The sequence below is a fragment of the Mus caroli genome, unplaced genomic scaffold, assembly GCF_978045245.1.
Source record: "Mus caroli unplaced genomic scaffold, Mus_caroli_1 scaffold_1, whole genome shotgun sequence".
Lineage (NCBI taxonomy): Eukaryota > Metazoa > Chordata > Mammalia > Rodentia > Muridae > Mus > Mus caroli.
Genome location: NW_028227256.1, coordinates 18208140 through 18224372, shown reverse-complemented (window position 1 = coordinate 18224372; position 16233 = coordinate 18208140). Strand labels below are relative to the sequence as shown.

General features: G+C 43.3%; 1 protein-coding gene across 1 annotated transcript in view; it reads left to right on the top strand.

The window, feature by feature from the left end:
• LOC147006015 (glutathione S-transferase A3) overlaps window positions 1-16013 on the top strand; it is a 32330-nt gene extending 16317 nt beyond the window's left edge. Inside the window, exons 3-7 of the mRNA XM_085835909.1 lie at window positions 8118-8169; window positions 9639-9771; window positions 10842-10983; window positions 13581-13712; window positions 15645-16013. Of these exons, the coding sequence (XP_085692035.1) occupies window positions 8118-8169; window positions 9639-9771; window positions 10842-10983; window positions 13581-13712; window positions 15645-15764 (579 nt within the window). The 3' untranslated portion in view covers window positions 15765-16013. The remainder of the gene's footprint in view (window positions 1-8117; window positions 8170-9638; window positions 9772-10841; window positions 10984-13580; window positions 13713-15644) is intronic.
• The last annotated feature ends 220 nt before the right edge of the window (window positions 16014-16233 follow it).

Below are 16233 nucleotides of genomic sequence, written 5' to 3'. Positions count from 1 at the left end.
TTTCACTGTGTCCCTGTTTAGTTTCTGTTTCCATGATCTGTCCATTGGTGAAAGTGGTGTGTTGAAGTCTCCCACTATTATTGTATGAGGTGCAATGTGTGCTTTGAGCTTTACTAAAGTTTCTTTAATGAATGTGGCTGCCTTTGTATTTGGAGCATAGATATTCAGGATTGATAGTTCCTCTTGGAGGATTTTACCTTTGATGAGTATGAAGTGTCCCTCCCTGTCTTTTTTAATGACTTTGGGTTGGAAGTCAATCTTATCAGATATTAGAATGGCTACTCCAGCTTGTTTCTTCATGCCATTTGCTTGGAAAATTGTTTTCCAGCCTTTCATTCTGAGGTAGTGTCTATCCTTTTCTCTGAGATGAGTTTCCTGTAAGCAGCAAAATGTTGGGTCTTGTTTGTGTAGCCAGTTTGTTAGTCTATGTCTTTTTATCGGGGAGTTGAGTCCATTGATATTAAGAGATATTAAGGAAAAGTAATTGTTGTTTCCTGTTATTTTTGATGTTAAAGTTGGCATTTTGTTCTTGTGGCTGTCTTCTTTTAGGTTTGTTGAGGGATTACCTTCTTGTTGTTTCTAGGGCGTGGTTCCTGTCCTTGTATTGGTTTTTTTCTGTTATTATCCTTTGAAGGGCTGGATTCGTGGAGAGATAATGTGTGAATTTGGTTTTGTCGTGGAATACTTTGGTTTCTCCATCTATGTTAATTGAGAGTTTGGCTGGGTATAGTAGCCTGGGCTGGAATTTGTGTTCTTTTAGTGTCTGTATAACATCCGTCCAGGATCTTCTGGCTTTCATAGTCTCTGGTGAAAAATCTGGTGTAATTCTGATAGGCTTGCCTTTATATGTTACTTGGCCTTTTTCTCTTACTGCTTTTAGTATTCTATCTTTATTTAGAGCATTTGTTGCTCTGATTATAATGTGTCGGGAGGTATTTCTTTTCTGGTCCAGTCTATTTGGAGTTCTGTAGGCTTCTTGTATGTTCATGGGCATCTCTTTCTTTAGATTTGGGAAGTTTTCTTCTATAATTTTGTTGAAGATGTTTGCTGGTCCTTTGAGTTGAAAATCTTCATTCTCATCCACTCCTATTATTCGTAGGTTTGGTCTTCTCATTGCGTCCTGTATTTCTTGGATGTTTTGAGTTAGGATCTTTTTGCATTTTCCATTTTCTTTGATTGTTGTGCCGATGTTCTCTATGGAATCTTCTGCACCTGAGATTCTCTCTTCCATCTCTTGTATTCTGTTGCTGATGCTCGTATCTATGGTTCCAGATTTCTTTCCTAGGGTTTCTATCTCCAGTGTTGCCTCATTTTGGGTTTTCTTTATTGTGTCTACTTCCCTTTTTAGGTCTAGTATGGTTTTGTTCATTTCCATCATCTGTTTGGATGTGTTTTCCTGTTTTTCTGTAAGGACTTCTACCTGTTTGATTATGTTATCATGTTTTTCTTTAAGGATTTGTAACTCTTTAGCAGTGTTCTCCTGCAATTCTTTAAGGGATTTTTGTGCTTCCTCTTTATTGTCTTCTGCCTTTTTAGCAGTGTTCTCCTGCATTTCTTTAAGTGTGTTATTAAAGTCCTTCTTGAAGTCCTCTATCATCATCAGGAGATATGCTTTTAAATCCGTGTCTAGCTTTTCCGGTGTGTTGGGGTGCCCTGGACTGGGCGAAGTGGGGGTGCTGGGTTCTGATGATGGTGAGTGGTCTTGGTTTCTGTTAGTAAGATTATTACGTTTACCTTTCGCCATCTGGTAATCTCTGGGGTTAGTTGTTATTGTTGTCACTATTTAAAGATTGGAGCAGAAGCTGTGTTCCACTCACCAGCAGTCTCTAAATCCTGCGGCGGGGGTCGTGGGTAGCTGACGGTACCCCGGTGCTGGTCCAGCCGGAAGAGGCCTGTGGTCCTACTCAGGCCGTTTTTCTGCTTCCCTAACTAATGCAGTCTCTGGTCCCGCGTGCAATTGGATTGGAGCAGAAGCTGTGTTCCACTCTCCAGAAGTCTTAAGATCCTGTGGTGGGTGTTGTGGGTAGCTGGTGAGTGTCAGCAGACCCTGCGCCCCAGCTGCCCCTGTGCTTTTCTGACCGGAAGAGGGTTGTGGCCCTATGTAGGCCGGATTTCTCTCTCCCCAACCAGAGAAGTCTCAGGTCCCGCGTGATTGGACTGGAGCAGAAGCTGTGTTCCACTCACCAGCAGTCCCAAAATCCTGCGGCGGGGGTCGTGGGTAGCTGGCGGGTGTCAGGCAACCCTGCGCTCCCGCTACCCCGGCGCTGATCCGGCCGGATGAGGCCTGTGGCCCTACTCAGGCCGGTTTCTGCTTCCCTAACTAATGCAGTCTCAGGTCCCGCGCAATTGGATTGGAGCAGAAGCTGTGTTCCACTCACCAGCAGTCCCAAGATCCTGCGGCGGGGGTCGTGGGTAGCTGGCGGGTGTCAGGCAACCCTGCGCTCCCGCTACCCAGGCGCTGATCCGGCCGGATGAGGCCTGTGGCCCTACTCAGGCCGGTTTCTGCTTCCCTAACTAATGCAGTCTCAGGTCCCGCACAATTGGATTGGAGCAGAAGCTGTGCTCCACTCACCAGAAGTCTTAAGATCCTGTGGCGGGTGTTGTGGGTAGCTGGTGAGTGTCAGCAGACCCTGCGCCCCAGCTGCCCCGGTGCTTTTCTGACCGGAAGAGGGAATCAAGTTTTTATAGAGCTAAAAGTCATTCTTTTTCAAACTTTTTGCCCAGTAATCTAGTGGGAATCTTTGTGATTCAGCTGAGCACTACTTTCTCCAGGCAGAAGGATTCCACAAATGGGTGACTGATTTTCTGAGACAAGATCTTGAGAAAACTGCTAAGAGGTCTTGTCCCTGGGAGGTAGTGGTAAGAAAGCTAGCCACTCATATGAGGTCCTGTCTTTTACCTGAGCTTCTACTGCCCCCTCAGTTTCATAGCAAGGTGTTTTCTAAAGCCTCAGGTTACAACCCACACAGAACCACACTGTTAACATATCTATTATGTGGCCAGATCCTGTTTCAAATTTAATGAAGAAACAAACAAACAAACAAAACTGTGTTGAGCCATCACAGATTGTTTTCTTCATACAAATGAATGCCTGGTTTCCCAGGTAACCAGATGGCAGTCTGGTGTTTCAAGACTTTTAGGCCTCTGGGCAGAGAGAGGTCAGTCCAGACAGAGTGAGAAGCAGTGTTGGCAGCTCCCTCTCCTGCCTCAGCAGGACTGAAGAGCCTGCTGAGAGCAAGTGGCCTGGACCCTCTGGCTCAGAACTCCTGTTGATTATCATCTCCTCCAGCATCCTCCTCTTCACCAGTAGCATCACACTCCCAACCCCAGCTCACTTTGCACACTCTCCTGTGATCTCATTTTCTACCCTGTATGGTTTTCCTGGGCTGGATGTTTGGCAAAGTGTTATATCATATTATCTTATCGTCCCTGAAGTGTGATACGATGGAATCACATAGTGCCACAAGAAACTGATCCGTGGAGCATTCTAAATAAGCCCAATGTCCTGAATTTTTCCAACCAAGAATTCTATGAATGTCAGATAGTCGCCAAAAGTAACTCCACTGTATCATGTAACGGTATTGGCTTTCTGTGGGGCAAGTGAGGTACTGAGTGTTTTGAAAACATTCCAGTATTCGTTTAAAGAACGGATCTCACAAAGATCTCACAAAGCCATGTCAGAACTCATAGGTTTTAATAACAAAAAATAATGTAGAGACGTTAATTCCTTCTTAAACTGGGAATTTGATATAATTGTGCTCCCGTTTTCCAGGAGGGACAACTTTACTTACAAGACTAGGGTAGCAAACAGGAAGTTCTTCACCCACAGCAGGGCTCCTGCGAACATAAGTATTGTTAAGTACAGCAGAAGCCTATTGGCAGGATGTTAGACACAGGCTCCTGCCCTATTCCAGTCTGGAGATGCACAATGTTCCTTCTAATCCCACTTGGGATCAGATTTAATATTACAAATACATAGCCAGAAGAAAAGAGCATCATTTCCCTGCCACTGGTATTCCATAGCTCATTTCTTAGTCACTGACATAGGAATGATCCTAGGAGAGGTGACATTGTAAGATTCAGGGGAGCCTTAACTTACCGGAGACCCCCTGAGTGAACCATGTGGAGCCAGAATCCATGCAAAAAGCAAGAGGAATTTATTGTTCTAGTGTACTGGGGTTGTCCCAGACTCAAAGGAGAGGCGGTCACCCCTGGTGCATGTTCCACCAAGTTTTTATATGGTTTCCAGGAGAGGAATAGAGCATCAGCAACTAGGCACAATATGATTGGTGGAACAGTGTGCCTTTTAAACTGATTGGTCTTTAGGGAACGAGGTGACAAGAACTTCCCTTGTCAGAAGGTGGGCAATGGTCCATCCAGTGGAATGTGTCCCCACCCGCAGGTCAGTTCCCACCCTGTGGTCTGAGGAATGTTAATTAGCCTCTCTCTTCCAGAGGGGCAAGTTTTTCATGACCTTCCCAAAGTTCCTGAGCTGACCTTTTCAACATCAACTACAATAAGCTGATGTTCCTATGAAGCAGGAATTTTGAAGGACTTTCCTACCTTTGTCTAGGCAAAGTGAGTCAGTCAACTTCCCAGTGTCCTGCCTGTCCATAGTTTGGACAGTGTGCTGTCAACAGTCGAGGGAGGCAAAGGGCAGTCTACTGCTCAGGGTCCAGCTTTTCTGAGTTTGAAGCAAGCTTTAGGTGTAGGTTCTCCTGTTCCCATCTTATCTGGAGATCAGAGGTGCTGTCAGAAGCTGCCATGTCTATCACAAAGAGGTTTTTAGTATACATTTGAAATGCCATATTCTACACATCTCTGAAGTTTTTGAAGGCCATCTCTCTGTCTAAAGTGTATTTGACTAGACAAACTTTGCTTGTATCTCGTTACCCATACTAGTCTTAACCTTAAAAATATACACACACAGGAGGCTAAATAAGGTTTATTTCTATAATTAATTACATTAGTACTTAGCATGATTACAGATATAGTTCTCAACATATTAAAGGATTTTATCATTTATAAGGTGACTGTCTACTAACTTGCATTTTTTTTTTTTTTTAATTTCTCGAGATAGGGTTTCTCTGTGTAGCCCTGACTGTCCTGAGACTCACTCGGTAGACCAGGCTGGCCTCGGACTCAGAAATCTGCCTGCCTCTGCTTCCCAAGTGCTGGGATTAAAGGTGTGCACCACCACTGCCTGACCTGACTTGCAATTCTTGATTATCATTAACAGTTTACAATAATTTAGTAGCTTTCATAAGACTAGGAATTTAGGTTTTAGCTTTAAAAATCATGATTTTGAATTGAAGCCCTTTTAGTATCAAAATAAGCCGTTTGTTTGTTTGTTTGTTTGTTTGTTTGTTTGTTTGTTTGTTTTTATAAGACAAGGTTTCTCCGTGTAACAGCCCTGGCTGTCCTGGAACTTGATCTGTAGACTGGGATTAAGGCTTGTACCGCCATGCCCGGCTCAAAAATAAGACGTGTAATTACAGTATACAAACAGCTAAGGCTTAAAGGACAAAGAAGCTAGGTAAATATTACTATGAACATATTAGACCTTAGGAGTTTATAGATGTTGATTATTTAATATACCTTATTCATTTAACATATGTTGCTACTTATCTAAATTTTCTAGCAGTCTGTGATGAATCATTAGCAAAGACATAAAATTTCATACAGAATATTTTAAATTAGAGTTGAATTATATATATAGTGTGTTGTGGCAAATATAACCTTAAATTTCTACCATCATCACACAAAAGGCCATAGCAACTTAAAATATTTGAGACTTGTTGCTTTCTTAGTCTAAAAGGAGATACATTGATGAATAGTTCATTATGACAAGAAGTGATTATGAACGACTATGATCGTTGTTTTATGTAGTGTGGTCATCTTAAGATGGCAAAGTCACATGGCAGGTTGTCAACCATGTGGCTGACATGGTTGCTATTTAAAACATTTGTTTTCCTAATCTAGCTATCATCTCTCTATCTTTTTTAATGAGTATATTCACGTTACATGCACATATACCCTAAACAAGAGTTGAAGCACATATACAAACACCCATGTATACAAACACTCATGTATACATTTTTAATTCTAAGCCTTTTGTTATAAGTTTAAAGCCAAATTTTGTTGCAGATTATATACATTTTAAACCATATCTAATGGGTAACATACAAATCCTTAGATAAGAATTTATGGCATAATCTTAAGATGTTTTGTTTTTGAGAGCAGAGTGCAAAGAAATCAGGAGATAAGATTTTTTTTAAGTGTGGGGAATTGGAATCTTAGAGATAAGAGAATTTGAGAGTGTGTAGCAGAACAAGTTTAGACATAAGATATTTGTGAATAATTTGTCCATGGCAGTGGGAATTTGGAAATCAGGTATGCCAATTTCTGGCCTTTGAATTTATCCAAGCTGTTGTATAAAATCTGAGTCCGTGTAGGAAGAGAGAGCAGGTGTGTGCTTAGCTTAGCACAGGCCCCAGAAAGCCAATGGCAAAATCCACGTGGGGAGGCTGCAGGAGCCAGTACTATGTGGCAGACATAAAGTGTGCTCTAGAATTTGAATTTGAAGTTACAGACAAATGATAAGTGCATGCCTCAGAAGTGTCAGATCAGCAGCTTGGTTTGAGCAACCACTGTGGTGGGAAAACCCGAGGGAGGACTTCGAACATGGCGTCCGACCTGGTGGCCTGGAGTGGAGGAGGGTTTGCTCTGGGTTAGATGTCTTTGGGTCCTAAGGCTCCTGAACAAAGTTCCCCTTGTTCTGGAATAGGCTTGCCCTGGCACATCTCAGCTTGGCAAGGGATCCTGGGGTTCTTAGACCCAGAAGTACCTGGTGCTTCTTAGGCTGCTGGGAAAGGATAACTTACCTAGTCAAAAGTTGATCACATCAAGCAGAGAGAAAGAGAGGGGAAAGGAGAGGTCTTCAGTTTCCATGAGGATTTAACTCCTCTCTCCCTGGCTAAGGCAACAACATAATAGGTTCTCTCTGCCCATGAAATAAGCCAATTCAGACCAAATTAAAAGTAAAAAGGGGCAGGTTATTTGTGGGGCAGCTCTCAAGTGGGTACATCAGTCTCAAGGAACAAGGCCAAAAAAGTCACCACGCAGACAAGGAGACTGAGGTGGGGGAGAAGAAAGTGACAGCATGTGCCCAGGGAGGGAGGGAGGACATGGGCAGCAGGGCAGCAGGAGGAAGGAAGGAAGGAAGGAAGGAAGGAAGGAAGGAAGGAAGGAAGGAAGGAAGGAAGGAAGGAAGGAAGGAAGGAAGGAAGGGAAGAGGAAGGGGAGGGAGAGGGAGATGTAGGCCTCTGGGGGGAGGGGAAGCCCAGCCCTTGGGCTGGAAAGTTTAGGGCAGAGGGTGGGATATGCCAGCCACACCCTGTAACAGCAAAGGACTGAGGGATACTGGGAGAACCTAGAGGCCAGGTCCCCTTTGATATGTTAAATAACCACCTTTCCAGGGTCTGAAACCCAAGAGTTATAACCACAGCTCCTTTCTTAAAATATCTGCTGTAAATTTCCATCAATCAAGTTTAGCTTGTAAGACTCTGGCAAACCGTGCCTTACCAGGGACCCACTGTGTGAATCATGTGGAGCTGGGATCTATGCAAAAAGCAAGAGGAATGTATAGTTCCAGTGCACTGGGGTCACCCCAGACCCGAAGGAGAGGCAGTGAGCCCCAAGATCCATTCGGGGAGTTTTTATATGGTTTCCAGGGACGGAATAGAGGATCAGCAACGAGGCACAATTGGAGGAACAGTGTGCTCTTTAAACTGATTTGTCTTTAGGGAACAAGGTGACAAGGACTACCCTGGTCTGAAGGTGAGCAAGTCAGTCCTGTGGAATGTGTCCCAATGTGGTCAGGTTGGTTCCCACCCTGTGATCTGAGAAATGTTAATTAGCCCCTCCCTTTTGCTGGGGAGCGTGTTTCCTGACCTTTCCAAGTTCCTGAGCTGACCTTTTCAAGCTCACCTGTGTACCAAACTTTAAAAAAAATCTTTTTTTTTCATATTATCTATAGACAGGAGCCATTAAAGTGAAAATCCTGGGGCACAATGAACTTAATTAATAAAGACTTGTTTATTCTTTCTGTTTTCTAGTTTGAAGAGAAATTTCTGAAAACTCGGGATGACCTGGCAAGGTTACGAAGTGGTAAGAAACAGATGTAAATGTTCCTGAGGGGGGTTCTGGTGGAAGCTATAAGCATTTAATCATAAGTCAGTACCTATGTAAGGAGGTGGTTATTATTATTCGGGGGGGGGGGCTGCTACACCACCTCATTTAAATATCTATTAGGGGGTTTCTACCCCACTTCACACCATATTGTTCCCAGATAAAAGACAAGAAGCCTTTAGTAGTCTAAGAAGCTTAAAAGCACTAGAGCTGGGCAGGTATCAACCCTCTGTACTATTCTGTCTACATCCTATGATGATCCCTGAGATATAACTTGCCTTACTCTGCCTGGGATCTGCCTACTCTATCCATGGCCCACATGTCCATGTGTTCACCATTCACCTACCTCGTGGTGGCTTCCTTCCTTTTCCTCTCCCTTCCTCATGGTCCCTACTTCAGACCCCAAGTCCTGGAAACTTGGCTCTACCGCTCTCTTCTGCCCAGGCCTGGCTGTAGGCATCTTTGTTAACCAATCAGGGTTCAAGTACAGCATTATTTGTACTTGAAGATCTCCTGGAGGACTGGGACCTGGTCTCAGCGGCCAGCATTTAGCATCTGTATACATAGGAGCACCAGACCAACTCCCTACAGGTAATTGTAGTGTTCGCTGATGAAAGGGTAGTAAGTTTAAGTCACGGGTCTTCTCTATGAGCAGATCTGAAAATCTCTCAGTTTAAGGAGCTGAGAAGCTCTTTGTGTCTGCTGAGAAACCATCCACAGGGCTCCACAGGTGTCCCAGCTTTGCTTCCACATGCTCATTGCAGTTAGCTCAGGCTCCCACAGTGCCCTCCATCCACACACAACTCACTGGATGCCAGGAGCAAATATGTCAATCACTGACCTTGAGTTCTAACAGGTTTAGCAAACTAATTCCATAGGGATACTGTATTCTCGGATTAACGGAAAGATTGTGCTGGTTATGTGGAAGACTAAGAGAGGATAAGGGGAGAAAGGGAGAAGGGCAGCACCTATGGGTGAGGGTCACTGGGCCTACCCAGTACATGTTGTCCCTTGGTGTTAACTGAGAAGCACACAGGAACCTACATAGAAGCAGATTCATGATTTTCCTTTGATGTCATGAATAACATGAACACTTTAGGACTGTCTTTTTTTATTGTAAGGAAATCTGTTGACAGTACAATTATACCTCCTTCAACTTCACTCTAAAATATATATGAAGATGAAATAAACACACCATATGATGATATCCTGTCAACAGACACAGTATAAGTGATTATGGTTAAAAAGTAAGAACATCAGTAAAATAATTGTCTACATCTTAGAAGACACTAAGGATGCAGGAAATAAAAAATTAGATGCTATTTCACTGAAAGTTACCTAGTAATTTGTTTTTAAATGTTCAGTCATCTGATTAAATATTTTGTTTTGAATGTATCTAACTATAGATTTTACGACTTATTCTCCTTTCTCTTTGCTTCATCCAATAGATGGGAGTTTGATGTTCCAGCAAGTGCCCATGGTAGAGATCGACGGGATGAAGCTGGTGCAGACCAAAGCCATTCTCAACTACATTGCCTCCAAATGCAACCTCTATGGGAAGGACATGAAGGAGAGAGCCATGTACGGTAGACTTTCTCTGGAAAAGATGTTTTCCTTTCTTGAGTGAACAGAACTATAGCAAGGGATTCATGAACACAGGGGGGTTTTGTGCTTGGATATACATACACTGACATCAGTTAGGAGGAGTGCCATGGAGATGGAGGAAGAATATAAGGGGTTAAAGATGTATCGTGGTAGAATAGGAGATATTGGTACCCTGTTTCCATAAGATTTGTTTAATCTTTAGAAGCGATATTCTAGTCAATATAACTTTGGACAAAGGCCAAGTCTTTAACTAACAGTAAAGAGAGGTATCCAAAGAGCTGACCTTCTAGTTCTGGCCATTATAAGACATATAACAGTAACTGTGACCCTAGGTTACCATCTAAATCTACATATAGTCAGCCTACTTGTAAGTCATAGAGTCTGGTGCAGAGACACAAGGGTTGCATGGTGCACGGTGCTTTTCATGGGAACTGAATGAGGGTTTTTTTGAAGCTGCCAAGACTAATCATCAGATCTCCTCTCTCTATGCTACATCCACTCCATTCAAACAAAAGTCTTCTGTGGAACTGTGGATTATTTCTCAAACGTTAAACATCAAGCCACCAATAACCTAGCAGTTCCTTTACTAGACACATACATAAGAGACATGGAAATATATGCTCAGGAATAATTGCACAGGAATGTGCATAGATGTGCTAGTTAGAGTGTTAAAAAAAATGAGCCAAGTGTTCACCAAAGACTGAATGCAAAGAACATTGCTTGCTAGACATTCAAGTCATTCAAAGTGGAATGCCACTGGGTGTGATAGCATTTGCCTTTAATCCCTGAGCTCAGTGACAAAGGCAGGCAAACTGCTGAGAGTTTAAGGCCAATCTGTCAACCCAGCCAGAGCTACATAGAGAAAGTCTGTATATATTTTTTAAAGTCCAAAAGGATTGCTAATCTGCAAGTAAAAATCAAATTACTACTACTGACTCCAAAGCCCCATCAGAGGTAAACAAATTTACCACCGCCTGCCGTTTGAGTCTTTTAAGTATGAAACCTCAGGTGAGGGGGCTTTGGCCGAATGCTTTTCTGTCTTTCAGCATTGACATGTACACAGAAGGAGTGGCGGATCTGGAGATAATGATTCTCTATTACCCCCATATGCCCCCTGAGGATAAAGAGGCAAGCCTTGCCAAGATCAAGGAACAAGCAAGGAACCGTTACTTCCCTGCCTATGAAAAGGTAAGTGGAAGCTGACAGAACTTCCGTGCATTCAGAAGGTCTAAAAGACCTCAGGGGCGCCGGGAGTGGTGGCACATGCCTTTAGTCCCAGCACTTGGGAGGCAGAGGCAGGCAGATTTCTGAGTTCGAGGCCAGCCTTGTCTACAGAGTGAGTTCCAGGACAGCCGAGGGCTACACAGAGAAACCCTGTCTCGAAAAACAAAAACAAAAACAAAACAAAACAAAAGTCCTCAGGGGACATGTGACCAACTAAAGTTGCTATAAGAGAAATGCCGAGCCTGTTAAAACATGTTATGAAGCATAACATCAAGACCCTGCAGATTCTGGACTGGCTCCTTGGTTCATGGATGCTTGCCTTCTTTCTGTGTCTTCAATTGCAGGTGGTGTATGGGAGGTCTCTGGAATCCCCCTTGTAGGGAGAGGGGATGCCATTCATGAGCACTAAGCCCACAGTTAATCTATTCCCTTCTCAAGGGTCCTACTTACTAACAGCATCATGCTGTGGGCTGGGGTTCTCTGCATCTTGATTTTGGGCAGGGCAGACACAGATCCTCAGTTACAACAGAGGAAGAATGTGTTCTTGGGTTGTTAAGTCTTGGCTTCCAGAACGGGCTTCATTATTGTTAGTTCAGCACCTAAACGTTGGAGGTGTTGTGTAAGCATAGAGTGTAAAGACCCATTGGGATAGTTATAGCAGAGAGTAGTGCTGTGACCCACCCTAGAGTTTTTCTGAAAGATTTCACAGTCACAATTAGAACTTGGGGTATGTGAACATCCGAGCCACACTAGGGGCTGCTCTTGATTAAACAGAATACTGCCATCTTTTTGACTCGAGAGCATCACAATGAAAGCAATACCAGAAAACATTCTGCCCCTGATATAGGGAGGTTTGAAACAGGTGGGCCATCAGAAGAATATTGTTCTGTTTGGGATAGATTTGAAGTATCTACACAATACTGGCAGAGGCATGGGAGGGAAGAGGCAGGGCAGAGATGTGAAGGGAAAAAATTGCCAGAATTAGCAACATGGCTCTCAAGTTTTTAAAAAGAAAGTTACACAAAATAAAAGAATAAGTTCTGCCTTTACACATGTATGTGTGTTTGTTGTATATATCCATCTTCTTGAGAAGTCCATTTACAAATGAAGGGGCCATGTTTCAGAACTGAACTGGGAAAGGTCAAACTGGACATAAGAAATAATTCTAAGCACGTGACGGTGGCCGGAGCCTTGCACCCAAAGGAAGACCACAGAGTTCACCTACCTTTCCTCTGCTGCATACGGTGCTTTCCCCTTATGTCTTCAGGAATTCAATAATGATGGATATTTTAGCAAGTAACACATTTCAGTCCCCACCCCCTTTCTTTGATTAAACACTTCCTTTGTATTAGGTTATTCCTTCCTTAATTCAACAAATACCAATTCCTTGCTCAGATGTCGGATCTAGGATGTAGCAACGAGCATGCACCATCATCCCTCAGTTTCTTACTCCTGGCTCTCGTGACACTGGCAGATCAGGATGCAACCCATGAAAAGATGCTCTGTTCATTAGTTTGTCTTTTTCCAAGCAGTGAATTATATTTATATGTGTATACCTAATCTAATATGTATTTGAAGACATATTATCTTTAATTGGTAGCACTATGGAAGTCCTTTTCTTCATTCTTAAGACTTTAACGTGGATAAACTATTTAGGCAAATATTACTTATTGCCATAATACATTTTTAAAAAACTTCCGTCCATCTAGAAAAGTTTAGCTAGGCATGGTGGCACACGCCTGTACTTGGCACTCAAGGTGTAGAAGCAGGATCAGGTCAAGACAAGGTTAAGTACACAGTGTATTTGAGGCCAGTCAGTCTGCACTACACGAAAATCTGACTCAACAAATACATGGTGCATGCATGCATTCATACATACATACAGACAGAAAGTACATTAAAGAACATATGTGCAGTGTCTGCTTGATGACAGAATTGACATCCTGTGTGCTCAATGTGTCCATTCCTCTCCTTCACCTGCCCTTGTTTCTACCAGTTAATCATAATACATTTCTGAAGCATTTGAAAATTAATTGTAGACATGGATGCAGTTAACCCTTTGATGCTTCAGCAGTACTGAGGATCCCATAACATAAATAGCCCGAGCCAACGTTGCAGAGATGACAGATCAGGCTTACTGTAGATGCCATAGACATGAGAACATGGGAAGCAGAGAGGAAGAAGGTGGTTGCTGAGGCAGTCTGTGCGTGTGTGAAGGGTGCAGTGAAGCCACTTCCCACAAAGAGACTACAGAGTATGGCGAGGGGCACCCCCACATGTCAGGGATTCACCCCTTTAGGATGGGTAGGAAGAAATAGTGCAGCTGGAGCTAGGAGCTTGGCATGGCTCTAAGATGTAGGGAAGGACAGATGACACAATAATGGTCAGAGATCTGCTTCTTGATTTTATCATGAGCCAGGGCCTAGAGGCAAGCATGGGCTCCATATGCACCCGACAAGGAAGCGAAGGGACATTCAGTAGGAGAGGCTCAGGAAAATTCAAGGGGCCCCAGTCTGATACCAGTTGTCTTCAAGCTCTAACTAACATCTTGAATTCCTCAGGTGTTGAAGAGCCATGGACAAGATTATCTCGTTGGCAACAGGCTGAGCAGGGCTGATATTGCCCTGGTTGAACTCCTCTATCATGTGGAAGAGCTGGACCCAGGCATTGTGGACAACTTCCCTCTCCTGAAAGTACTCTACATATCTTACCTCATGGGAACCAATATGTTGACCATAAGGGTGATCCTGATGCAACTTCCAGCTACTGCCTGCCTCCATAGCTAGCCCTCTCCTTTAACCTATGAGATTAGACTTTAGATGCTAGTTCTGAGACATAAAAAGAATCCTGTTACATGAGGAAATCTGAGGTGGATGCTATCTCAGGACATATGACTTTGTCTTGTATAATGGAAAAAACCCAGGACCCCACTCTCTCTCCCCACACTCTATCCCACCTTGGATTTGATTCTGATTTCATGGGATCCTCTCTATCAAAGGTGCAGTCTTGTCCTTCCACACTGAATGTATCTGGAGAGGTCTTTTTCAAGCTTCTATATTAATGAACATTGTATTTCTGTAGCAGTGAATAGTTAATCTGTTAACTAGTTAACAGTTAGTTAATCTGTTAGGTAATAGTTAATCTGTTGTGGAAATATGTTTGTAAAGGAGGTGTGTAGAGAGAAATATGTTGCAGTGGTGAATAGTCGTGAAGAGTTAATGTGCACTGAGCTCCCAGCGACTGATTGCACTTCTAGCCACCTGCCAGAGATCTCAGGATTCACGGATAAAAGACACACACACACACAGACACACACACACACACACACACACGTCAGCCTAATTTTGATATGCCTTGACGAGCTCAATGACTGGACACTTCCAAACCTCCCCACAGCTAGCACACACACCCTTACAGTATTCCTTAGTTAACACTTTCTAAATTCTGCCAAGAGAGGGGTTTAGGATGGAACATGACAAGATTGGGAAGCAGAGACATCAGACTTAAAGGCCCACTGACATATAAGAGTCAGGGAAGCAGAGCTAGAGGCCTCGCTCCAGCTTGGGTCTGGGGCAGCAAAGATAAAATATAGATTTAGAAAGTGTTAACAAAGCATATATCAACAGTAATCTGGCATGTGTCTTTCATTCGAAAATCCAGAGAACTCTGGCTGGTGGCTAGAAGCCTGGTCACCCACAGGAGCTCAGTGCAGAGTAACTATCCACCACTCAACACATTTCTTTCTACAGAGGCCTTCTTTACAAACATATTTTCACAATACAAACAACTCTCGTGTGTGTGTGTGATGAATGTGTTACTATCAGGGTATGCACATGCACTTATACATATGGATGCCAGATGTAGACATAGGATGTCTTCCTGGATCATTCTCCATCTCATTCATTCATTCATTCATTCACTCATTTGAGATATAGTATGTCACTGAGTCCGGAGCTCATCAATTCAGCTAGCCTGGCTGACCAGTGAACTCCAGAGCTGTCTGTCTCCACCCTCCACACCACAGCACTTGATCAAAGACACATACTACTCTCCTAGGTTATTATGTGTCGGGCGGGGATCCAGACTCATGGCCTCACGCAGAGCAGGCATCTTGCCCACTGAGCCATTCCTAAGCCCTCTCGCTCTTTTTATTTGTCTTGGTTTTCTGTGGTGCTTGTGAGTAAACCTTACATCTACTGGGCAAGGGCTGTACCACTGGGCTACACTGCCAACCTCTGATTCTCCCATTTTTCTTTCTCAGGGATGGTTGAGAGTGACTGGATACAGGTTTTCCTGTTCTATTTTCTACTAAAACTTTCCTATTTGGGTCTATGGATCTGAGAAATACATTGTCCACCCTTAAAACCAACAGAAGTAATGAGTCTGCAGGATTAATATCCAAAGAAGATGGAAAAAACTCGAACAAAATGAATCTTCAAGATATATTGGGGCAAAGCTCCATTTCCTTCCTCTCATCTTCATTCTCTCTGGGTGTCTGTCTCCAACCTCCACCCTGGTGCTGATGGAGGGGCTCGGTTGGTTGTTTGACTGGCAGGGGCACAGGGCAGGGCAAGCAATAACTCTTTCTTCCGCTGTTCTCTGAGGCTCTGCTTTGTCTGTTGCAGGCGCTGAGAAGCAGAGTCAGCAACCTCCCCACAGTGAAGAAGTTTCTTCAACCTGGCAGCCAGAGGAAGCCTTTTGATGATGCAAAATGTGTTGAGTCAGCAAAGAAGATTTTCAGTTAATTCAGGCAACTATGGATACATAGCACCCACAAAACCAACCTTCTAAAATTTTGCATCACATTGAAGTGTTTTGACTAAGTGTTGACCCTACTTAGAAAACTAACAAGTTTCCTAAGGTGTCCGTGTTAATTCAGGTAGACATGACTGACGAGGAATGGCCGGTTGCTCTCTAGTTGTAGTTAAAATTGAAATCATGATCACTTCCTCGGATATGTTCTTACTGTTCAATAAAACAAAACAAGCTTCTTAGACTCTGGAGTATTCGAAAATCGTCACTCAATAGCTGTCATATCCTTGTCAAACAGAGGAGAAATCCTCCTGTCAAATTCTGACTGATGCAAAAATAATCTTTCCTTATGGAGAGAGATGTCCTTCCTGACCAAATACACACAGATGTGTGCACACTCAAACTGTGAGGATGGAGATGTCCTTCCTGACCAAATACACACAGATGTGTGCACACTCAAAC